General features: G+C 38.8%; 1 protein-coding gene across 1 annotated transcript in view; it reads left to right on the top strand.

The window, feature by feature from the left end:
- The window catches only part of LOC122907411 (phospholipid-transporting ATPase IB-like), a 341403-nt gene that overhangs the window by 150988 nt on the left and 164659 nt on the right, over positions 1–25756 (top strand). The window contains exon 25 of the mRNA XM_044250287.1: positions 2853–3025. Coding sequence (XP_044106222.1) covers positions 2853–3025 — 173 coding nt within the window. The remainder of the gene's footprint in view (positions 1–2852; positions 3026–25756) is intronic.

The following is a 25756-nucleotide window of genomic DNA, read 5'->3' as shown; positions in this document are numbered from 1 at the left end:
TTTCACTTTGTTCAGCACTTTTTCTATAAGGATGGCAGTGGTGAATCCAAGCTCTTTATGTGTCATTGTTGAAATTTCAACAGTCTAAGGTCTAAAAGCACCTTAGACCAACTTTTGACCTTTAAGTTTGTACAATGGACAGTAGTCTTCAAGTTTGAGAGGAATAAAGTTGCATAAATAATTAGATGAATGAGTTAGAATTTCCCAGAAGCTAATCTTGTTAATGAAGCTTACTATGGAAAACTTTATGTCCCTTAGATATTGTGACTTACATAGTAATCCTGGTACATTGTTTCTCTGAGATTTTCTGTTATGTTTTCAGTTCCTGTAAACTTTAGAGTTATGTCATTTTCAAAACTCATTATTCTTAAATAATCATTACTTACTTACTGATAGACTTGTTTTCCATATGAAGCATATAATGCAATTTACTCATATAATGTGCTTCAGGTTGTGTTGCAGGATTTTACATAATTAATGTTGGCAAATGACTCAGGTAGTCATGTTCTAGAATGAACCATGTTGGAGGAATTACCTTTAACTTCTGTTAACATTGGCAGTAGGACTGATAAATAAACAATTTAGCAGTGGAAGAAAAAAATAGGACATTAAATTAATAGCTTTAGCTCCAAGCATTTACTTGTTCTAAGAAGCTATAAAATTGAGAATAGTATATTAACTAGAAAAGCACCAAGTTTTATGTACACTGACCAAATGAAATATGAGAATTATTAAAGTGAGGAAAACTTTCATTTTGCCAGATTATCTTCGGAGCAACAAAACGATTACAGTTATGTGAGATCATTGATGAAATATGCAGTCCACTGTGTAGTAAAAACAGAGGTAGAAATGTTTGCTATGATATATATAAATTAGACATATATATAGTACATCATAGTTCCTACACAGTATGAAATCAAATTTCAAGTGTTTGAATTCCATCTGTTATTAGACCTTGAGGTTTATAAAAAGCCCTCAGTAATTCCAGGATTATTAAAGTAACTTTTCTTTTGGGAAACACGGTTATTTCATTTGAGTAATGAGTAACGAAGGCCTCCTGGGAATAATAGGGAGGAGGTTTTTTTCATTAAAGCTTTTGGTGCTTGATACCTGCTATGTTTAAAATTTTTCCTCAGGTGGCACACTTTCTTAAAATTTTATTTATTAATATGTTTAGGGGACATCGTAAAAATCTCTGATTTCTATAGATCATTGACTATAACTGAAAGTTATAGTTAAATAATATAATTAAATAATCTTTTAAATATGATTTAATAACTTATGACATTCATTTCACATAGTCATAGAAGTAAAACAGAGTTGGCAAAACCAAGAAATAATCTGGCACACGTACTAGTTCACTAATGTTTCAATAGAAAGTGGTAATTGATTTTTTTAAAATTTCACTTGTATTTGATGAAGGAATTTTCTTTAGTGTTAATGTCTATAACTTAACATTTTATTACACATTTTCCTTAAAATATTCTACTACCTGAATTTCCCACTCTGCTACTGGCATGGGGAGTACTTTCTATAAAATTTTGAACTTTAAAAAAAAAAGATTTTATTTATTTATTTGACACAGAGAGCAAGAGAGCACAAGCAGAGGAGGTAGTAGAGGGAGAGGGAGAAGCAGGCTCCCTGCTCTTTTGAGCTTTCAACAGTTGTTTTTTATGAGGGAAGGAAAGGTTGGGGTGAGGAAAATAAGCTAAGGGAGGTGATGCCCACACATCTTAAATTGAGTGATGAGTCTCTACAACTTCTTTATTTCTTCCTTAGAAGCCTGAGACTCAGTTTTGTAGAGTTCACTACATTATTTTGTTCCCACTTTTGATATTTTTCTAAAAAATTCTATGAATTTTCTAATAGGCTATTAGTATCCATCTGTATTTTCCAACCGATAAGAATTCACTCTTACTTCTATAACTTTAAAAAAAAACCAGCTTTATTGAGATATAATCCACATTACATAAAATTTACATTTAATTTGTACAATTCAATCTGTTTTAATATTTTCACCTATACATGCACTGCCACCATAGTCAACTTTTAGAACACTTTCAACACCTCTAAACGAATCTCCCTACTCTTTAGATATCATCTCTCTCATCCCCCTTCCCCAACACTAAACAACCATTAATCTACATTCTGTCTCTATGGGTTTGTTTTTCTCGACTTTCAACGTGAGTTGAATCATAATAGCATACAGTCTTTTTGACTGGCTTCTTTTAGTTACCATATTTTCAAGGTTCATTCATGTTGTAGCATTCATTGATACCTCATAACCTTTATATAGCTAAAGAATATTCCATAATTTGGATATACCATATTTTGTTTATCCATTCATTAGGTTGTTATAACTTAGGCAACTGTGAATAATGCTGCTTTAAACATTCACATACAAGTTTTGGGTAGACACTTGTTTTCATTTGTCTTGGGTATATATATGTATGAGTGGAATTGCTGGGTCATGGGTGAACTCCATGTTTACCCATCTGTGGAACTGTCAGACTATTTTCCAAAGTGGCTACACCATTTTACATTCCCAACAGCAGTGTATGGGAATTTTGTATTTCTCTATATCCTGATCAACACTTATTATCTGACTTTTTGATCCTAGTCATGCTAATGCATGTGAAGTAGTATCTCATTGTGGTTTCCGCTGGCATTTCATCAATGACCAATGATGTCAATATTCTTTTCATGTCATTTACCTTTTAATTTCAGTGAGCTATTTGAAGGGTAGAATGAGGTAAAAATATCCCTCAGTCTACCATCTTGATTCAGAAAGTCTTTCATTTATATTTAAAATGAGAAAAATAAAGTGATTCCCTCCCCCACCTTTGTTATAGGCAACACAACTAGCTATTACTCGGCACTGTGAAGCTCTCGGAACCCAGTTAAGTAAAGAAAATGACCTGGCCCTCATCATTGATGGTGAAACCTTGAAGTATGCCCTCCATTCTGAAATTAAAAGAAGCTTCCTCAATTTGGCCCTCTCATGTAGAGCAGTGTTATGTTGTAGGTAAGGATACATTCACTGTTCTTCCCTCCCAGCTATCTTTAACACTGTTCACATAAAGAAAATGTGGACATGGAAATACAAGTTTTTGTAGAAGCAAAGTTCCTTATTGGTAAAATATATGCTCAAATTGAAGAAAGATGTCTGAATTTAATTTTACTTGTCAGGCTTGAGATATTACTAGAAAGCAGATTATAATTTTGTCGTAAATTATTTAGTGATATATTGATGTATGTCTTCAGTAAGAACAAAAGCCCTCTATTTAAAATGAGGGGCAAATTTGAAAAAAAAATCGACTGATCTCTAGAGGAAAATGAAATTATAAGTATTAGTGCAAGTCAAACATCAACTTAAAAAGGTGAATCTTGGAACACTGCATGAAAAACTAATGATGTGGGGTGCCTGGGTGGCTCAGTGGGTTAAAGCCTCTGTCTTCGGCTCAGGTCATGATCTCAGGGTCCTGGGATCAAGCCCCGCATCAGGCTTTCTGCTCAGCAGGGAGCCTGCTTCCTCCTCTCTCTCTGTCTGCCTCTCTGCCTACTTGTGATCTCTATCTGTCAAATAAATAAAAGCTTAAAAAAAAACTAATGATGTATTTTATGGTAACTAACATAATACAATTAAAAAAAAAAGAAAAAAAAGGACAAATCAGGTACAACAAAAATGGCTGGAACTAAGGAAATAATGAAACTAGGTATAGTTGTTCCCTGCTCCTAAATGAAAATAGTAACATAACCAGTTATTAAAACATCTTGATGCTTTGAACTTCTAAGTATTAATATAGATTTGCTACTGAATCAGTTGGGTTCCCTATAAGCTTTGAATGTTTCCCTTAGATGTCCTCCTGTGTTCAGATTCATTCAGCATCTGCTATAAAAATTCATCACTTTCATTGCACAAACAAACTGAGGGTTGCTGGGGGGAGGGGGTTGGGGGAAGAGGGGTGGGGTTATGGACATTGGGGAGGGTATGTGCTATGGTGAGTGCTGTGAAGTATGTAAACCTAGTGATTCACATACCTGTACCCCAGGAGATTAAAAGGTATTATATGTTTATAAAAAATAAAAAATTAAAAAAGAAAAAAAATTCATCACTTTCTGTTCTTCATTCCACTCTCACTTGTCATGATTATAGTTTAGCCTTTAGGATTCTGTGTGATTTAGTCTTCCATTAGTTAGAACTGATAAAAATAATGGAAAGCTGAATTCAAATCCAGCTTGAGCAAAAAGGGAATTAGCTTGCATGACTGAAAATTCTGTAGGTAAAGCTGACTTCAAGGGAAGCAAGAAAATTCATCAATAGTCAATTCACCAAAATTTTTGTTTCTTTTAACTATTTAGATTTAATTGACCAGTTTTCATTTTGCATCAGAAAAATATTTTAAGGAATGCTCACTTTTTCTCTGCTCAAACTTCCTACTCATGCTGGAGGAAACAATGAAAGGACATACTGAAGAAGCAGGGAGAAGGAGAGAACACGGACTAATTTTGCCACAAAGGATGGATATTCCAGTAGTTGGTTTGCAGTGAACTATTAGTGGTTTGTCCTAAATCTGGCTTTACTTGTGGTTTGATGTAGAGTTCAAATGGTGTCTCCCTTTTGATTCACCTGGTGCAGGCTTTATCCCCAGGCCAGATCCCCTTTTGGCAGCAGGTTGGGGTTGAGAGACTCAAGCTTCACAAACTTGTAAGATTCCATCTGGAGGAAGACGCACATATGCTTTCTCCCAGAAATCTCAACAAATGGGACATTATGTTTGGATCTTAAAGTTAACTTGCTGTCAGAATCCCAAGATTAAAACAAAGAGATCATATACATGCTGGTAACAGTGGAAAGAGCTGATATACCCCTCGGTCCAAAAGGATCGGAGGAGTAGAGTAGTCCCTATACCTGCAGAGAGGGAACCCTGCCGAGTGGACTGCCTCTAGAGGAGCTTTGAGCTGTGGTAGGCAGACACAGCCACCTGGAGAAGACATGGCAGAGAGGAGCAGGGAAATGTCCAACTTGACCTCACTCTCTTCCCTGTCCAGCTTCTGCAGGGGTCACTCTTCAACCAACCATGACAGCAACTCTCAGCTACCCAGGTTTAAGTGGTTCATTGCCTTAGTTTCTCCATTTAGTCACTTCATCCCTTTAAGTGTCCCATTAGATGAACAGTAAACATAAATGAAAACAAAACTGAAGTCTGTTGACTGAGCTATATCCTGGACTGATGAAAGCAATTTGTATGGAACTGGCTGAAACTGTAACTTACAAAGGAAGTGGTGGTAGGGAAGGAGAGTAGGGTCTGTCTCTAACATTCTTCATGGCTTCAAAATTTTATGACTGAATTTTATCATTTTTCTTCTTAAAAAGATTTTATTTATTTTTTTGAGAGGGAGAGGGAGAAAGAGAGAGACAAAGGGCAAGCACAAGCAGGGGGGAGGGGCAGAGAGAGAGGGAGAAGTGACTCTCCGCTGAGCAGGGAACCTGACACCAGGCTCTATCCCAGGATCCTGAGAACGTGACTTGAGCCAAAGGGCAGATGTTTAACCTACTGAGACACCCAGGCACCCACTGTTTTTCTATATACTTTACGAAAATGTCATTAAGAATTTTTAGTCCATACTCATGAAGGGTATTTGTGGTTTTATTTCAAGTTTTTGAAAGGCTTTGGTTTCAGGATAATTCTGGCCTGATAAATTAATTTGGGAGGTATTTTCTTGTCCTCTGTCTACACTTTCTGTGGTATTGGTATTATTTCTTCCCAAAACGTCTGATAGACTTCATTGTTGATGCCATCTGGGTATGACTTTGTGGGAAGGTCTTAATAAATAATTCAATTTATTTAGCAAATATTTTCTACTAGTTCTTCAGTTAGGTTTGTGATTTGTGTCTTTCAGTTAGGTTTGTGATTTATTCATTTGATCTAGTTTTCAAATGTATTGTCATTAAGTTTTTCACAACATTCCTTTATTTGTTACTTTTGCGTGATTTATGGTGGTGGTCCTTCTTTCCTTCCTCATATGAATAATTTACTTTTTTCCTTGATCGGTCTAGTTAGGGCTTTACCAATTTTGCTGATATTTTCAAAAAGCCAACTTCATGGTTTGTCCAGTTTTTATGTTCTGATATATATAATTTATAATGTATATGTACTATTATGCATAACAAATTAACATTATAAAATATATGCATGTTATAACATAGTGATATAATATTCTCACATATACTACATACTTATATTATTTTCCATTTTTTAAAATTTTTTATTTTTTTCAGTGTAACAGTATTCATTGTTTTTGCACCACACCTAGTGCTCCATGCAATCTGTGCCCTCTCCAATACCCACCACCTGGTTCCCCCAACCTCCCACCCCCCACCCCTTCAAAACCTTCAGATTGTTTTTCAGAGTCCATAGTCTCTAATGGTTCACCTCCCCTTCCAATTTCCCTCAACTCCCTTCTCCTCTTCATCTCCCCTTGTCCTCCATGCTATTTGTTATGCTCCACAAATAAGTGAAACCATATGATAATTGACTCTCTCTGCTTGACTTATTTCACTCAGCATAATCTCTTCCAGTCCCGTCCATGTTGCTACAAAAGTTGGGTATTCATCCTTTCTGATGGAGGCATAATACTCCATAGTGTATATGGACCACATCTTCCTTATCCATTTGTCCTTTGAAGGGCATCTTGGTTCTTTCCACTGTTTGGCAACTGTGGCCATTGCTGCTATAAACATTGGGGTCCAGATGGCCCTTCTTTTTGCTACATCTGTATCTTTGGGGTAAATACCCAGGAGTGAAATTGCAGGGTCATAGGGAAGTTCTATTTTTAATTTCTTGAGGAATCTCCACACTGTTCTCCAAAGTGGCTGCACCAACTTGCATTCCCACCAACAGTGTAAGAGGATTCCCCTTTCTCCACATCTTCTCCAACACATGTTGTTTCCTGTCTTGCTAATTTTGGCCTTTCTAATTGGTGTAAGGTGTTATCTCAGTGTGGTTTTAATTTGAATCTCCCTGATAGCTAGTGATGATGAAGGCCAGGGTAGCGATTCCCGTATCAGATAAATTAGATTTTAAACTAAAGACTGTAGTCAGAGATACAGAAGGACACTACATAATTCTTAAAGGGATTATCCACCAAGATGATCTAACAGTTGTAAATATCTATGCCCCCAATATGGGAGCAGCCAATTACATAAGAAAACTGTTAATCAAGATAAAGAGTCATATTGATATGAATACATTAATAGTAGGAGATCTTAACACACCTCTCTCAGAAATAGACAGATCATCAAAGCATAAAATCAATAAAGAAACAAGAGCATTGAATGACACACTGGACCACATGGACCCCATAGATATATACAGAACATTCCACCCTAAAACAACAGAATACTCATTCTTCTCAAGTGCACACGGAACCTTCTCAAGAATAGACCACATACTGGGTCACAAATCAGTACTCAACCGATACCAAAAGACTGAGATTATTGCCTGCATATTCTCAGATCACAGTGCTTTGAAACTGGAGCTCAATCACAAGGGAAAGTACAGGAGGAACTCAAACACCTGGAAGCTAAAGACCACCTTGCTTAAGAACGCTTGGATCAACCAGGAGATCAAAGAACTGAAACAATTCATGGAAAGCAATGAGAATGAAGACACTTCGGTCCAAAACCTATGGGATACAGCAAAGGCGGTCCTAAGGCGGTCCTAAGGGTCCCAGTTTTCTTATCCAAGCCTCCCTCAAAAAAAAAAAAGGAAAAATCCAGAATACACCAGCTGTCTCTACACCTTAAAGGACTAGAGAATCAACAACAAATCAAACCAACTCCACACATAAGAAAGGAAATAATCAAGATTAGAGCTGAGATCAATGAGGTAGAAACCAGAGATACAGTAGAACCTATAGATGAAACTAGAAGATGGTTTTTTGAAAGAATCAATAAGATCAATAAACCATTGGCTACACTAATCCAAAAGAAAAGAGAGAAATTCCAAATTAATAAAATTATGAATGAAAAGGGAGAGATCACAACTAACACCAAGGAAGTAGAAACAATCATCAGAAGTTATTATCAACAGTTATATGCCAATAAGCTAAGCAGCCTAGATGAAATGGATGCATTATTTTCTTTCTTTTTTTTTTCTCAATTTATTTATTTTCAGAAAAACATTATTCATTATTTTTTCACCACACCCAGTGCTCCATGCAGATGCATTATTTTCTATTTTTGCATTACTTTGGACTGAATTTTTAAAAATTTTTCTCATAACTTAAGATAGACACTTTTATCATTGATTTAAAATTTTTTTCTACTATAAGCATTTTCAGCCATAAATTTTCAGGCACTGATTTAACTATATACCACAAATTTTGATATGTTGTGTTTTCATCATCATTCAGTTCAAGTACAGTATTTTCTCATTTCTCTTGATTTCTTTTTTTTTTTAATCTCATGGGCTATTTAAAAGTGTTATTTAATTCTCACACATTTGAGTCTTTCCTACATCCCTTTCTCTTACTGATTTCTAATTTAAAGCTATTTTCAAAGAACATACTAGATTTATTCTCCCCCCCGCCTTGGTATTTTGTCATTCTGTTGTCTTCTGGCTCCCTTTTTTCTGATGAGAAGTTTGTACTGTTGTTGCCCTGTATGTGATGAATCCTTTTCCTTTTCCTAATTTCCAGATTTTCTCTTTGTTATTTGGTTTCAGTTGTTTGGCTCTTTTGGCTTGATAGGTGGTTCTTATTGTATTTGTTCTACTTTGGATTCAGGGGATTCCTAAATTAAAGTTTTGTTTTGTTTCTACCAGATTGGAAAGTTTCAGTCATTACTTTTTCAAGGATTTTTTTCTTTCTTTCTTTCTACTTTTGGTTTCCGTTTCTTTTGGGACTCCAATCACATACATGAGTAAATGCTTGATGTTGAAGATAGACATGTGGCACTGTCGCTGGATTTTTCTTTAATTTCCCCTCCTTTCTTTTTGTATTGCATGTTTTCTATTGATGTGATTTCAAATTTATTGATTCCTTCCACTATCTCAGATCTGATGTTTAATTTTAGGTTAATGAAGTATATTTTTCATTTCATCCCTAGAATTTCTATTTTTTAATAGTTTCCATTCCTCTGTTGGGATATGCTGTTTGTTGACTCATAATTGTTATAATTTTCTTTGATTCTTTGAACATATTTTATTTCAATTCTATGAACATGTATTTTTTAAATTAAAATTTTTTTCAGTGTTCCCAAATTCATTGTTTATGCACTATAACCAGTGCTCCATGCAATACATGCCCTCCATAATACTCACAACCAGGCTCACCTAAACCCCCACCTCCCTCCCCTCCAAAACCCTGTTTGTTTCTCAGAGTCCACAGTCTCTCATGGTTTGTCTCCCCCTCTGATTTACCCCAACTCTCTTCAGCTCTCCATCTCCCCCTGTCCTCCGTGTTATTCCTTATGCTCCACAAATAAGCGAAACCATATGATAATTGACTCTCTCTGCTTGACTTATTTCACTCAGCATAATCTCTTCCAGTCCCATCCACATTGATACAAAAGTTGGGTACTCATCCTTTCTGATGTGTTGTGGCCGGCACAACAAACTGACCAGGGTTGAGAGGGTAAGAGGATGGTGAAAAGAAATTAAGAGACAAAGAGATGGGGACAGGAGGAGCACCAAGGAGGATGTCCAATAGTGCCAATTTTATTCAAGGCTGTGAGGCATTAATTATATAGCTAACAGAAACAATCATGAGAAAGTATCTATTTTTAGCTGATTACTAAAGAGTTTGCAACATGCACAGAAAATCCTTCAAGCTTTCCCATTATCTATTTCCCAAGCACCAATAGCAGACCTTCTAGCACCAGATGTACTGACTTCAAGGCCACTCAAGACATAGTTTGTGTAAACACAGCACAGTCTTACGGTGGTATAGTCTATAGCCTGTGCAAGGACAGCAAGGACCAGCCAAGAATTTCTGACCCTGGCCAAATCGTCTCTATCTGACTAGCAAATGTGTGGGAAATCACGTAGGTGAGCGCACAACACATAACACAGGCCCTTTCTCAGTGCTACTCGACTTTATTGACCTTAGCCTTTTGTTTGACTATTTAGCCTTTAAAGGAGGCACAAGTCAGGGCCTGGTTTGGTCCTCATCTCAAGCCTTACCATAGCCTCCCACACTGATGGAGGCATAATACTCCATAGCATATATGGACCATATCTTCTTTATCCATTCGTCCATTGAAGGACATCTTGGTTCTTTCCACAGTTTGGCTACTGTGGCCATTGATGCTATGAACATTGGGGTAGATGGCCCTTCTTTTCGCTACATCTGTATCTTTGGAGTAAATACCCAGGAGTGCAATTGCAGGGTCATAGGGAAGCTCTATTTTTAATTTCTTAAGGAATCGCCACACTGTTCTCCAAAGTGGTTGCACCAACTTGCATTCCCACCAACAGTTAAGAGGGTTCCCCTTTCTTCACATCCTCTCCAACACATGTTGTTTCCTGTTTTGTTAATTTTGGCCATTCTAACTGGTGTAAGGTGTTATCTCAATGTGGTTTTGATTTGAATCTCCCTGATTGCTAATGATGATGAACATTTTTTCATGTGTCTGATAGCCATTTGTATGTCTTCTTTGGAGAAGTGTCTGTTCATGTCTTCTGCCCATTTTTTGACATGATTATCTGTTTTGTGTGTGTTGAGTTTGAGGAGTTCTTTATAGATCTTGGATATCAGCCCTTTGTCTCTACTGTCATTTGTGAACATCTTCTTCCATTCCGTGGGTTGCCTCTTTGTTTTGTTGACTGTTTCCTTTGCTGTGCAGAAGCTTTTGATCTTGATGAAGTCCCAAAAGTTCATTTTTGCTTTTGTTTCCTTTGCCTTTAGAGACATCTCTTGAAAGAATTTGCTGTGGCCAATGTCAAAGAGGTTACTGCCTATGTTCTCCTCTAGGATTTTGATAGGTACCTGCCTCACGTTGAGGTCTTTTATCCACTTCGTGTTTATCTTTGTGTGTGGTGAAAGAGAATGGTTGAGTTTCATTCTTCTACACATAGCTGTCCAATTTTCCCAGCACCATGTATTGAAGAGATTGTCTTTTCTCCACTGTATATTTTTTCCTACTTTGTCAAAGACTATTTGGCCATAGAGTTGAGGGTCCATATCTGGGCTCTCTACTCTGTTCCACTGGTCTATGAGTCTGTTTTTGTGTCAGTACCATGCTGACTTGGTATCCTTCACAGCTTTGTAGTAAAGCTTGAAACCAGGCAATGTGATGTCCCCACATTGGTCCTTGCTGTCCTTGAACATGATGTTTTTCTTTTTCAACATTCCCTTAGCAATTCGGGGTCTCTTCTGGTTCCATACAAATTTTAGGATTGTTTGTTCCAGCTCTTTGAATAATGCTGGTGGAATTTTGATTGAGATGGCATTAAAATTATAGGTGGCTCTAGGCAGTATAGACATTTTGATAATGTTTATTCTTCTGATCCATGAGCATAGGATGGTCTTCCATCTTTTTGTGTCTTCTTCAGTTTCTTTCATGCATGTTCTGTAGTTCTTTGAGTACAGATCCTTTACCTCTTTGGTTAAGTTTATTCCCAGGTATCTTATGGTTCTTGGTGTGATAGTAAACAGAATTGATTCTTTAATTTCCCTTTCTGTATTTTCATTGTTAGTGTATAAGAAAGCAACTGATTTCTGTACATTGATTTTGTATCCTGCCACATTACCGAATTGCTGTATGAGTTCTAGTAGTTTGGGTGTGGAGTCTTTTGGGTTTCCATATAAAGTACCATGTTATCTGCAAAGAGAGACAGTTCGACTTCTTCAATGCCAATTTAAATACAATTTATTTCTTTTTGTTGTCTTATTGCTGTTGCTAGGACTTCTAGTACTATGTTGAATAACAGCGCAAGAGTGGACATCCTTGTCGTGTTCCTGATCTTAGAGGGAAGGCTGTCAGCTTTTCCCCATTGAGGATGATATTTGCTATGGGTTTTTCATAGATAGATTTTATGAACTTGAAGAATATTCTCTCTATCCTGATACTTTGAATTGTTTTAATAGGAATGGATGCTGTATCTTGTCAAATGCTTTTTCTGCATCCATTGAGAGGACCATGTGGTTCTTTTCTCTTCTCCTATTGATTTGTTCTATCACATTGATTTGCAAATGTTGAACCACCTTTGCCTCCCATGGATAAATCTCACCTGGTCATGGTGGATAATCTTTAATGTACCGTTGGATCCTATTAGCTAGGATGTTGTTGAGAATCTTGGCATCCATATTCATCAGGGATATTGGTCTGAAATTCTCCTTTTTGGTGGGGTCTTTGCCTGGTTTGGGGATCAGAGTAATGCCGGCTTCATAAAAAGAATCTGGAAGTTTTCCTTCTGTTTGTATTTTTTGAAATAGCTTTAGGAGAATAGGTATTATTTCTTCTTTGAATGTTTGGTAGAATTCTCCAGGGAATCCATGAGGTACTAGGCTCTTGTTTTGGGGGAGGTTTTTGATCCTTGCTTCAATCTCATTACTAGATATTAATCTATTCAGGTTGTCAATTTCTTCCTGATTCAGTTTTAGAAGTTTATAGGTTTCCAGAGATGCATCCATTTCATCTAGGTTGCTTAGCTTATTGGCATATAACTGTTAATAATAATTTCTGATGATTGTTTCTATTTCCTTGGTGTTAGTCATGATCTGTCCCTTTTCATTTATAATTTTTTAATTTGGGTCCTGTCTCTTTGCTTTCAGATTAATTTGGCCAACAGTTTATCGATCTTCTTGATTCTTTGAAAGAACCAGCTTCTAGTTTCATTGATGTGTTCTACTGTATCTCTCATTTCTAACTCACTGATCTCTGCTCTAATCTTATTTCTCTTCTTGTGTGTGGAGTTGGCTTCACTTATTGTTGGTTCTCCAGTTCTTTAAAGAGAGCTGGTATATTCTGGATTTATCATTTTTTTTTTTTGAGGGAGGCTTGGATGGCTATGTGTTTCCCCTTAGGATTGCCTTTGCCATATCCCATGGGTTTTGGACCAAAGTGTCTTCATTCTCATTGGTTTCCATGGATTGTTTAAGTTCTTCTTTGATTTCCTGGTTGATTCAAACATTCTTAAGCAGGGTAGTCTTTAGTTTCCAAGTGTTTGAATTCCTTCCAAATTTTTTCTTGTGGTTGAGTTTCATTTTCAAAACATTGTGGTCTGAGAATATGCAGGGAATAATCTTAATCTTTTGGTATCGGTTGAGCCCTGATTTGTGACCCAGTCTGTGGTCTATTCTGGAGAAAATTCCATGTTCACTTGAGAAGAATGAGTGTTCTGTTGTTTTAGGGTGGAATGTTCTGTATATATCTGTGAGTTCTGTATATATCTATATTCTGTATATCTGGTCCAATGTGTCATTTAATACTCTTGTTTCTTTATTGATTTTCTGCTTGGATGATCTATTACTGAGAGTGGCATGTGAAGATCCACTACTATTAATGGACTTTTTGTCTTGATTAACAGTTGTCTTATGTAGTTGGCTGCTCCCATTTTGGGGGCATACATATTTACAATTGCTAGATCTTCTTGGTGAATAGACACTTTAAGAATGATGTAGTGGAGAGGAGTCAAGATGGCGGAGAAGTAGCAGGCTGAGACTACTTCAGCTAGCAGGAGATCAGCTAGAGAGCTTATCTAAAGATTGCAAACACCTGCAAATCCATCGGCAGATCGAAGAGAAGAACAGCAATTCTAGAAACAGAAAACAACCACTTTCTGCAAGGTAGGACTGGCGGAGAAGTGAATCCAAAGCGACGGGAAGATAGACCCCGGGGGGAGGGGCCGGCTCCCGGCAAGCAGCGGAGCAGCGGAGCACAAAATCAGGACTTTTAAAAGTCTGTTCCGCTGAGGGACGTCGCTCCAGAGGCTAAACCGGGGCGAAGCCCACGTGGGGTTGGCGTGGCCTCAGGTCCCGCAGGGTCACAGAAGGATCAGAGGTGTCTGAGTGTTGCAGAGCTTGCGGGTATTAGAGCGAGAAAGCTGGCTGCAGAGACAGAGCCGACAGTGAACTCGCAGCTTGGGATTACCTTGAACCGGTCGCAGGCTCGGTGAGATCGGAGCGCGGCCAGAGGTCAGGCTGATGGGAGTTACTGGGCGCTGTTCTCTGAGGGCACACTGGGGAGTGGGGCCCCGGGCTCTCGGCTCCTCCGGGCCGCCATTTGTATTCCTGTCCTCCGGAACTCTACGGAAAGCGCTCAGGGAACAAAAGCTCCTGAAATCAAACCCGAGCAGATTACTCAGCCCGGCCCCTGGTAAGGACGGTGCAATTCCGCCTGGGGCAAAGACACTTGAGATCACTACACCAGGCCCCTCCCCCAGATGATCAACAAGAAATCCAGCCAAGACCGAGTTCACCTACCAAGGAGTGCGGTTTCAATACCAAGGAGAACAGCAGAATTCCAGAGGAGGAGAAAGCAAAGCACGGAACTCATGGCTTTCTCCCTGTGATTTTTTAGTCTTGCAGTTAAAGTAATTTTTTTCTTTTTCATTTTTTTCTCTACTTTTGCTAAATTCTTAAAATTTTTTTTTAATTTTTTAAAATTTTTTTAACTTTTACTCTTTTCATTTTCAACTTTTTTAAACTAGTTTATCTAATATATATATATTTTCTTTTTCATACTTTTCTTTCTTCGTTTTCTTTTTTTTAATTCCTTTTTTTTTTCTTTTTTTTTTTCCTTTCTTTTTTTTGAACCTCTTTTTATCCCCTTTCTCTCCCCTCACGATTTGGGATCTCTTCTGATTTGGTTAAAGCATATTTTCCTGGGGTTGTTGCCACTCTTTTAGTATTTTACTTGCTCCTTCATATACTCTTATCTGGACAAAAGGACAAGGCGGAAAAATTCACAACAAAAAAAAGAACAAGAGGCAGTACTGAAGGCTAGGGAACTAATCAATACAGACATTGGCAATATGTCAAATCTAGAATTCAGAATGATAATTCTCAAGGTTCTAGCCGGGCTTGAAAAAGGCATGGAAGATATTAGAGAAACCCTCTTGGGAGATATAAAAACCCTTTCTGGAGAAATAAAAGAACTAAAATCTAACCAAGTTGAAATCAAAAAAGCTATTAGTGAGGTGCAATCAAAAATGGAGGCTCTCACTGCTAGGATAAATGAGGCAGAAGAAAGAATTAGCGATCTAGAAGACCAAATGACAGAGAATAAAGAAGCTGAGCAAAAGAGGGACAAACAGCTACTGGACCACGAGGGCAGAATTCGAGAGATAAGTGACACCATAAGACGAAACAACATTAGAATAATTGGGATTCCAGAAGAAGAAGAAAGAGAGATGGGAGAAGAAGGTATACTGGAGAGAATTATTGGGGAGAATTTCCCCAATATGGCAAAGGGAACGAGCATCAAAATTCAGGAGGTTCAGAGAACGCCCCTCAAAATCAATAAGAATAGGCCCACATCCCGTCATCTAATAGTAAAATTTACAAGCCTTAGTGACAAAGAGAAAGTCCTGAAAGCAGCCCAGGAAAAGAAGTCTGTAACATACAATGGTAAAAGTATTAGATTGGCAGCTGACTTATCCACAGAGACCTGGCAGGCCAGAAAGAGCTGGCATGATATATTCAGAGCACTAAATGAGAAAAACATGCAGCCAAGAATACTATATCCAGCTAGGCTATCATTGAAAATAGAAGGAGAGATTAAAAGCTTCCAGGACAAACAAAAACTGAAAAAATTTGCAAACACCAAACCAGCTCTACAGGAAATATTGAAAGGGGTCCTCTAAGCAAAGAGAGAGCCTACAAGTGGTAGATCAGAAAGGAACAGAGACAATATACAGAAACAGTCACCTTACAGGCAATACAATGGAACTAAATTCATATCTCTCAATAGTTACCCTGAATGTTAATGGGCTAAATGCCCCAATCAAAAGACACAGGGTATCAGAATGGATAAAAAAACAAAACCCATCTATATGTTGCCTCCAAGAAACTCATTTTAAGCCTGAAGACACCTCCAGATTTAAAGTGAGGGGATGGAAAAGAATTTACCATGCTAATGGACATCAGAAGAAAGCAGGGGTGGCAGCCTTATATCAGATCAATTAGATTTTAAGCCAAAGACTATAATAAGAGATGAGGAAGGACACTATATCATACTCAGAGGGTCTATCCAACAAGAAGATCTAACAATTTTAAATATCTATGCCCTCAACGTGGGAGCAGCCAATTATATAAACCAATTAATAACAAAATCAAAGAAACACATAAGCAATAATACAATAATAGTAGGGGACTTTAACACTCCCCTCTCTGAAATGGACAGATCATCCAAGCAAAACATCAGCAAGGAAATAATGGCCTTAAATGACACACTGGACCAGATGGACATCACAGATATATTCAGAACATTTCATCCCAAAGCAACAGAATATACATTCTTCTCTAGTGCACATGGAACATTCTCCAGAATAGATCACATCCTCGGTCCTAAATCAGGACTCAACCGGTATCAAAAGATTGGGATCATTCCCTGCATATTTTCAGACCACAATGCTCTGAAGCTAGAACTCAACCACAAGAGGAAGTTTGGAAAGAACACAAATACATGGAGACTAAACAGCATCCTTCTAAAGAATGAATGGGTCAACTAGGAAATTAAAGAAGAATTGAAAAAAATCATGGAAACAAATGATAATGAAAACACAACGGTGCAAAATCTGTGGGACGCAACAAAGGCAGTCCTGAGAGGAAAATATATAGCGGTACAAGCCTTTCTCAAGAAACAAGAAAGGTCTCAGGTACACAACCTAACCCTACACCTAAAGGAGCTCGAAAAAGAACAAGAAAGAAACCCTAAGCCCAGCAGGAGAAGAGAAATCATAAAGATCAGAGCAGAAATCAATGAAATAGAAACCAAAAAAACAATAGAACAAATCAACGAAACTAGGAGCTGGTTCTTCGAAAGAATTGATAAAATAGATAAACCCCTGGCCAGACTTATCAAAAAGAAAAGAGAAAGGACCCAAATAAATAAAATCATGAATGAAAGAGGAGAGATTACATCGAACACCAAAGAAATACAAACAATTATAAGAACATACTATGAACAACTCTACGCCAACAAATTTGACAATTTGGAAGAAATGGATGCATTCCTAGAAACATATAAACTACCACAACTGAACCAGGAAGAAATAGAAAGCCCATAGAAAGTCAACAGACCCATAACCAGTAAGGAGATTGAAACAGTCATTAAAAATCTCCAAACAAACAAAAGCCCAGGGCCAGACGGCTTCCCGGGGGAATTCTACCAAACATTTAAAGAAGAACTAATTCCTATTCTCCTGAAACTGTTCCAAAAAATAGAAATGGAAGGAAAACTTCCAAACTCATTTTATGAGGCCAACATCACCTTGATCCCAAAACCAGACAAGGATCCCATCAAAAAAGAGAGCTATAGACCAATATCCTTGATGAACACAGATGCAAAAATTCTCACCAAAATACTAGCCAATAGGATTCAACAGTACATTAAAAGGATTATTCACCACGACCAAGTGGGATTTATCCCAGGGCTGCAAGGTTGGTTCAACATCCGCAAATCAGTCAATGTGATACAACACATCAATAAAAGAAAGAACAAGAACCATATGATACTCTCAATAGATGCTGAAAAAGATTTGACAAAGTACAGCATCCCTTCCTGATCAAAACTCTTCAAAGGGTAGGGATAGAGGGCACATACCTCAATATCATCAAAGCCATCTATGAAAAACCCACCGCAAATAGCATTCTCAAAGGAGAAATACTGAAAGCTTTTCCGCTAAGGTCAGGAACACGGCAAGGATGTCCATTATCACCACTGCTATTCAACATAGTACTAGAAGTCCTAGCCTCAGCAATCAGACAACAAAAGGAAATTAAAGGCATCCAAATCGGCAAAGAAGAAGTTAAACTGTCACTCTTCGTAGATGATATGATACTCTATGTGGAAAACCCAAAAGACTCCACTCCAAAACTGCTAGACCTTATACAGGAATTCAGTAAAGTGTCAGGATATAAGATCAATGCACAGAAATCAGTTGCATTTCTCTACACCAACAACAAGACAGAAGAAAGAGAAATTAAGGAGTCAATCCCATTTACAATTGCACCCCAAACCATAAGATACCTAGGAATAAACCTAACCAAAGAGGCAAAGAATCTATACTCAGAAAACTATAAAGTACTCATGAAAGAAATTGAGGAAGACACAAAGAAATGGAAAAATGTTCCATGCTCCTGGATTGGAAGAATAAATATTGTGAAAATGTCTATGCTACCTAAAGCAATCTACACATTTAATGCAATTCCTATCAAAGTACCATCCATCTTTTTCAAAGAAATGGAACAAATAATCCTAATATTTATATGGAACCAGAAAAGACCTCGAATAGCCAAAGGGATATTGAAAAAGAAAGCCAAAGTTGGTGGCATCACAATTCCGGACTTCAAGCTCTATTACAAAGCTGTCATCATCAAGACAGCATGCTACTGGCACAAAAGCAGACACATAGATCAATAGAACAGAATAGAGAGCCCAGAAATAGACCCTCAACTCTATGGTCAACTCATCTTCGACAAAGCAGGAAAGAATGTTAAATGGAAAAATACAGCCTCTTCAATAAACGGTGTTGGGAAAATTGGACAGCCACATGCAGAAAAATGAAATTGGACCATTTCCTTACACCACACATGAAAATAGACTCAAAATGGATGAAGGACCTCAATGTGAGAAAGGAATCCATCAAAATCCTTGAGGAGAACACAGGCAGCAACCTCTTCGACCTCAGCCGCAGCAACATCTTCCTAGGAACATCGCCAAAGGCAAGGGAAGCAAGGGCAAAAATGAACTATTGGGATTTCATCAAGATCAAAAGCTTTTGCACAGCAAAGGAAACAGTTAACAAAACAAAAAGACAACTGACAGAATGGGAGAAGATATTTGCAAACGACATATCAGATAAAGGACTAGTGTCCAAAATCTATAAAGAACTTAGCAAACTCAACACCCAAAGAACAAATAATCCAATCAAGAAATGGGCAGAGGACATGAACAGACGTTTTTGCAAAGAAGACATCCAGATGGCCAACAGACACACGAAAAAGTGCTCCATATCACTCGGCATCAGGGAAATACAAATCAAAACCACAATGAGATATCACCTCACACTGGTCAGGATATGACAGATGCTGGCGAGGATGCGGAGAAAGGGGAACCCTCCTACACTGTTGGTGGGAATGCAAGCTGGTGCAACCACTCTGGAAAACAGCATGGAGGTTCCTCAAAATGTTGAAAATAGAACTGCCCTATGACCCAGCAATTGCACTACTGGGTATTTACCCTAAAGATACAAACGTAGTGATCCAAAGGGGCACGTGCACCCGAATGTTTATAGCAGCAATGTCCACAATAGCCAAACTATGGAAAGAACCTAGATGTCCATCAACAGATGAATGGATCAAGAAGATGTGGTATATATACACAATGGAATACTATACAGCCATCAAAAGAAATGAAATATTGCCATTTGCGACAACATGGATGGAACTAGAGCGTATCATGCTCAGCAAAATAAGCGGAGAATCACAACTATCATATGATCTCCCTGATATGAGGAAGTGGTGATGCAACATGGGGGCTTAAGTTGGTAGGAGAAGAATAAATGAGACAAGATGGGATAGGGAGGGAGACAAACCATAAATGACTCTTAATCTCACAAAACAAACTGAGGGTTGCTGGGGGGAGGGGGGTTGGGAGAAGAGGGTGGGGTTATGGACATTGGGGAGGGTATGTGCTTTGGTGAGTGCTGTGAAGTGTGTAAACCTGGCGATTCACAGACCTGTATCCCTGGAGATAAAAATATATATTTATAAAAAATAAAAAAATTTATTAAAAAAAAGAATGATGTAGTGTCCTTCTTTATCTCTGACTACAGTCTTTAGTTTAAAATCTAATTTATCCGATGTGAGAATTGCTACCTCAGCTTTTTTTTGAAGCCCAATGGCAGGAAAGATGCTTCTCCATTCTTTCACTTTCAGTCTGGATGTATCCTTAGATTCTAAATGAGTCTCTTGTAAACAACTTATGGGCAGGTCCTGTCATTTTATTCAGTCTGCAACCCTTTGTCATTTTATGGGAGCATTTAGGCCATTCACATTGAGAGTGATTATTGAAAGATACGTTTTTAGTGACATCTTGTTGCCTGTGAAGTCCTTGTTTCTAAAGATTGTCTCTGTAAATTTCTGTTCTATGACACTCTTGGATTCTTTCTTCTTCTATAGAACCACCCCCCCTTAATATTTCTTATAGTGCCAGGCACCTGGGTGGCTCAATGGGTTAAGCCTCTGCCTTCAGCTCAGGTCATGATCTCAGGGTCCTGGGATCAAGTCCCACATTGGGCTCTCTGCTCAGCGGGGAGCCTGCTCCCCCCCCCAACCCCCTGCCTGCCTCTCTGCCTACTTGTGATCTCTCTCTCTCTGTCAAATTAATTAATTAATTAATTAATTAAAAAATATTTCTTGTAGTGCTGGCTTGGTGTTCATATTCTCTTTTAAATCTTGTCAGTCTTAGAAGCTCTTTGTCTCTCCATTCATTTTGAATGTCAACCTTGCTGGATAAATTATTCTTCGCTGCATGTTCTTCCCATCTAGTGCCCTGAATATGTCTTTCTGGCTTTCCAGGTTTCTGTGGACACGTCTGACTTTATTCTGATGGACCTTCCCCTGTACTTGAGGAATCTCTTCCCCCAGCTGCCCTCAAAAGCTCTTGTCTAAAATTATGATTCATCAGTGTTACAATCAAGTGCCTCGGGGTCTTTCTAAATTTGTTGATCTTGGAGGGTGTTCCTTCTACCTCTAGGACAGGAACACTGATTCCATTCCCAACATTGGGAAAATTTTCATGGAGAATTTGTTCAACTATATCTTCTAGTCTTCTTTCTTTCTCCTCCCCCTCAGGAATCCCACTAGTTCTGATGCTGGCACATTTCATGGCATCATTTATTTTCCTAACTCTGTTTTCATGGCTTCTAAGCTGTTTGTTCCAGACCTCTTCCTGATCCTTTCTCTCTATCAGTTTGTCCTCTAGATCACTAATTCTATCTTCTGCCTCAAGGTTACCCTAGCTGTTAGAGAACTTAGATTAGATTGGATCTCATTGATAGCATCTTTAACTTCTTCCTGGGTGGCTTTCACTTCTGCTCTTATCAATTCCATGTTGACACTAATGGTTTTCTCTAACCTAGCCATTGCCTGGATAATTGTAAACCTGAATTCCCTTTCCAACATACTGTTTATGTCCATATCCAATAGCTCTGATGGAGAGGGCATGGTCTCTGAATTTTTCCTCTGTTGGGTGTTGCTCCTCCTAGTCATTTTGGTGAGAGGTGGTTGAGGGGATGTGTAGCTGAATATATCAACCGTGATCCAGGCAAGGTGCACCCTGGAATGCTTCGGAGCAATCAGAAGTCACCACTAAAAAGAAAAAGAAAAGAAAAAAAGAGAGAGAAAGAGAGACACAGAAAAAAAGAGAAGACCCAGCTAGAATGGGCCCCAAAGTTAAGATTTATAAGGTATACCAAAAAAAAATGGCCAAACTAAAAGAACGACAAAAGTAAATGACAAGAAAAAAAAAAAAAGAAGAACCCAGCTAAAATGAACCCCAAGTATAAGATTTATATAATACCAGAACAAAAACAAATATGCAGAAACATTGACAGAAGAAAAAGATGGGAGGGTGATTATAAATCCTCAGTGTGGGTGAGGAAGGTTATTTTGATTCTTCCTGGGTATATCTTGATATCTTTGTTAAAGGACTCAACTTTCCAGAGATAAAGGGAGATTAATACTGGTTTATATATATAGGGTTGGTATTGATTAGGGAAAAAAGATTATCTTGAAGCTTATATCTATATGTATATTAAAAAAATAGAAAAGGAAAAGAAAAATACAGGTATATGTATGAAAACAACTTAAAAGGCTGTATTAAACCTCTAGTTGTAATGGTAAGTAGGTTAAAAGAATTAAAAAGAGGACTGCCTGGGTGACTCAGTGGGTTAAAGCCTCTGCCTTCGGCTCAGGTCATGATCCCAGGGTCCTGGGATTGAACCCCGTGTTGAGCTCTATGCTCAGCTGGGAACCTGCTCCCCACCCCCCAAAAAAAAACCTGGTTGCCGCTCTGCCTACTTGTGATCTCTGTCAAATAAAAAAAAATCTTTAAAAAAGTTAAAAAGAACAAGAATAGTGAGAATAAATTAAAAATAAAAGTTGTATCTATGAAATGTACACGTTTTAGGGCAATATCAGGAGCTTAATATCTTGTTTTCCCCTAATACTGGGGTTTTAAAATTTTATAGGGACCCTGTAGTGGTTGTCCTTTCATTCTTTCAGCTGGCTTCTGGGGGAGGAACCTGCCTTGTGTTTTTCAGTCAGTCTTGCTTGGGTTGAGTCCTCCTGCTCCCTGTCAAGGGGCTGGGCTCTGTGGAAACTGGTTTTTCCGGTTTTTGTTCTCTGGAGTTTTTTGTTCTTTGACAGCTTTTCCCCCCTTTTTCCCCCATTTTATTATATTTTATTTCTTTTCAGTGTTCCAGAATTCATTGTTTATGCACCATAGCCAGTGCTCTGTGCAATACATGACCTCCTTAATACCCACCACCAGGCTCACCCAACCCCCCCACCCTCTCCCCTCCAAAACCCTCAGTTTGTTTCTCAGAGTCCACAGTCTCTCATGGTTTGTCTCCCCTTCCTATTTTACACATCTCCCTTCTCTGCTCCATCTCCCAATGTCCTCTGTGTTATTCCTTACGCTCCACAAGTAACTGAAACCATATGTCAATTGACTCTCTCTGCTTGACTCATTTTACTCAGCATGATCTCTTCCAGTCCCATCCACGTTTATACAAAAGTTGGAGTATTATGCCTTCATCAGAAAGGATGAGTACCCATGTATATATGGACCACATCTTCTTTATCCATTGAAGGGCATCTTGGTTCTTTCCACAATTTGGCAACTGTGGCCATTGCTGTTATGAACATTGGGGTACAGGTGGCCCTTCCTTTCACTACATCAGTATCTTTGGGGTAAATAGTACAATTGCAGGGTCATAAGGTAGCTCTATTTTTAATTTCTCATGAACAGACACTTCTCCAAAGAAGACAAACAAATGGCTAACAGACACATGAAAAAATGTTCATCATCATTAGCCATCAGGGAGATTCAAATCAAAACCACATTGGGATACCACCTTACATCAGTTAGAATGGCCAAAATTAACAAGACAGTAAACAATAAGTGTTGGAGAGGATGTGGAGAAAGGGGAACCCTCTTAACTGTTGGTGGGAATGCAAGTTGGTGCAGCCACTTTGGAAACAGTGCGGAGATTCTTTGGTGGCTTTTGGTGGCTTTTTGGAGGTTTAGTGGAAAGCAAACTGCACCCAGACTTCCATTTCCCTAGAGAAGCCTCAGTTTACTTCCTTCTGTGTGGTCCAGAACACAGATTCCCCCTTGCAAAGTCCACTGAGCCGTGCAACCTCCTACAGGTAGTGCAAGTCCCCATCCACCATCTCAGGGGCTGCGTGAAGCACCTGCTTTTCTCTGCACCCCTGTGCTACTAAAATCATGAGCGATATTGGTCCAGGGAGCCCACTTCTAGTGGCTGCCTTTGCTGTCTGGAGTTCGGAACTCAGGGTTTCACAGGTCACTGCCTGCCTGAGATATCCTAACTAGAGTTCCTTCAAGTCCAGGTTGGGAGTGTCCAAACTCTCGGCTGGTCCTAGAGACCGCTGACTAGCGCCCATATGGAGCTCTCTCAGGCACTGGTGGGAAGCGTGATTCAGACCCCAGTTGTGCAGTGAGCACAGAGTGCAAAAGACTGTGGTTCTCTAGAAGAACTGTGGTTCTTGTAGAGCGCCTACTGAACTCCCTCATTTGGGCAGAAGTATGCCCTGGCTCAAGAGGTGGTGCAAGCCCTACAACCTGGGGGCTCCGGGACCAGGAACTGGAGACTGCCGCCACACTCTCTGGCATGGGAGGTCCACCAGCGGTGGCTGTCCTGGGTCCATAGGCTTAGGCCCATGTCTGTGACCTCCTGGTTCCACCCATTGCCCCTTAAGATCTTTTGCACTTTTTGAGTGCTTTTAACTAGACTCCAAGTTAATGATGGTCCCCAATCACAAATCACTCTCATATTGGGGTATTACTTTCCAATGGGTTGCTTCTGGTTTATCCTCTGATATCAGTCTGATCATTCCCACTCCACCTGTCCACTGATGTCTTCTGCCCCCATAAAGATCCAGAAGTATATAATCCTACATCTCAGGCATCTCAGGCTGATTTCATGGGTGTTCAGAGTGTTCTGGTAGATAATTAGCTCGCTTTAGGGGACCGTTGAAACAGGGTCTTCTACTTCTTTGCCATCTTGCCCCTCCTCTATGAACATATTTATTTATTTATTTATTTAGTTAGTTAGTTATAAACATATATATTTTTATCCCCAGGGGTACTGGTCTGTGAATCGCCAGGTTTACACACTTCACAGCACTCACCATAGCACATACCTTCCCCAATGTCCATAACCCCACCCTCCATCTCCCAACCCCCCTCCCCCCAGCAACCCTCTATTTGTTTTATGAGATTAAGAGTCACTTATGGTTTGTCTCCCTCCCAATCCCACCTTGTTTCATTTTTTCTTCTTCTACTCCCTTAACCCCCCATGTTGCATCGTTACTTCCTCATATCAGGCAGATCCTATGATAGTTGTCTTTCTCTGATTGACTTATTTCGCTAAGGATGATACCCTCTAGTTCCATCCATGTTGTCTCAAATGGCAAGATTTCATTTCTTTTGATGGCTGCATAGTATTCCATTGTGTATATATACACCACATCTTCTTTATCCATTCATCTGTTGATGGACATCTAGGTTCTTTCCATAATTTGGCTGCTGTAGACATTGCTGCTATAAACATTTGGGTGCATGTGCCCCTTCGGATCACTACGCTTGTATCTTTAGGGTAAATACCGAGTAGTGCTGTTGCTGGTCATAGGGTAGTTCTATTTTCAACATTTTGAGGAGCCTCCATGCTGTTTTCCAGAGTGGTTGCACCAGCTTGCATTCCCACCAACAGTGTAGGAGGGTTCCCCTTTCTCTACATCCTTGCCAGCATCTGTCCTTTCCTGACTTGTTAATTTTAGCCATTCTTACTGGTGTGAGGTGATATCTTATTGTCGTTTTGATTTGTATTTCCCTGATACAGAGTGATGTGGAGCACTTTTTCATGTGTCTGTTGGCCATCTGGATGTCTTCTATGCAAAAATGTCTGTTCATGTCTTCTTCCCATTTCTTGATTGGATTATTTGTTCTTTGGGTGTTGAGTTTGCTAAGTTCTTTATAAATTTTGGACACTAGCCCTTTATCTGATATGTCGTTTGCAAATATCTTCTCCCATTCTGTCAGTTGTCTTATGGTTTTGTTAATTGTTTCCTTTGCTGTGCAAAAGCTTTTGATCTTGATGAAATCCCAATAGTTCATTTTTGCCTTTGCTTCCCTTGCCTTTGGCGATGTTCCCAGGAAGATGTTGCTGCGACTGAGGTCGAAGAGGTTGCTGCCTGTGTTCTCCTCAAGGATTTTGATGGATTCCTTTCTCACATTGAGGTCCTTCATCCATTTTGAGTCTATTTTCATGTGTGG

Source organism: Neovison vison, chromosome 5, assembly GCF_020171115.1.
Source record: "Neovison vison isolate M4711 chromosome 5, ASM_NN_V1, whole genome shotgun sequence".
Lineage (NCBI taxonomy): Eukaryota > Metazoa > Chordata > Mammalia > Carnivora > Mustelidae > Neogale > Neogale vison.
This window is presented reverse-complemented; position numbering and strand designations above follow the sequence as displayed.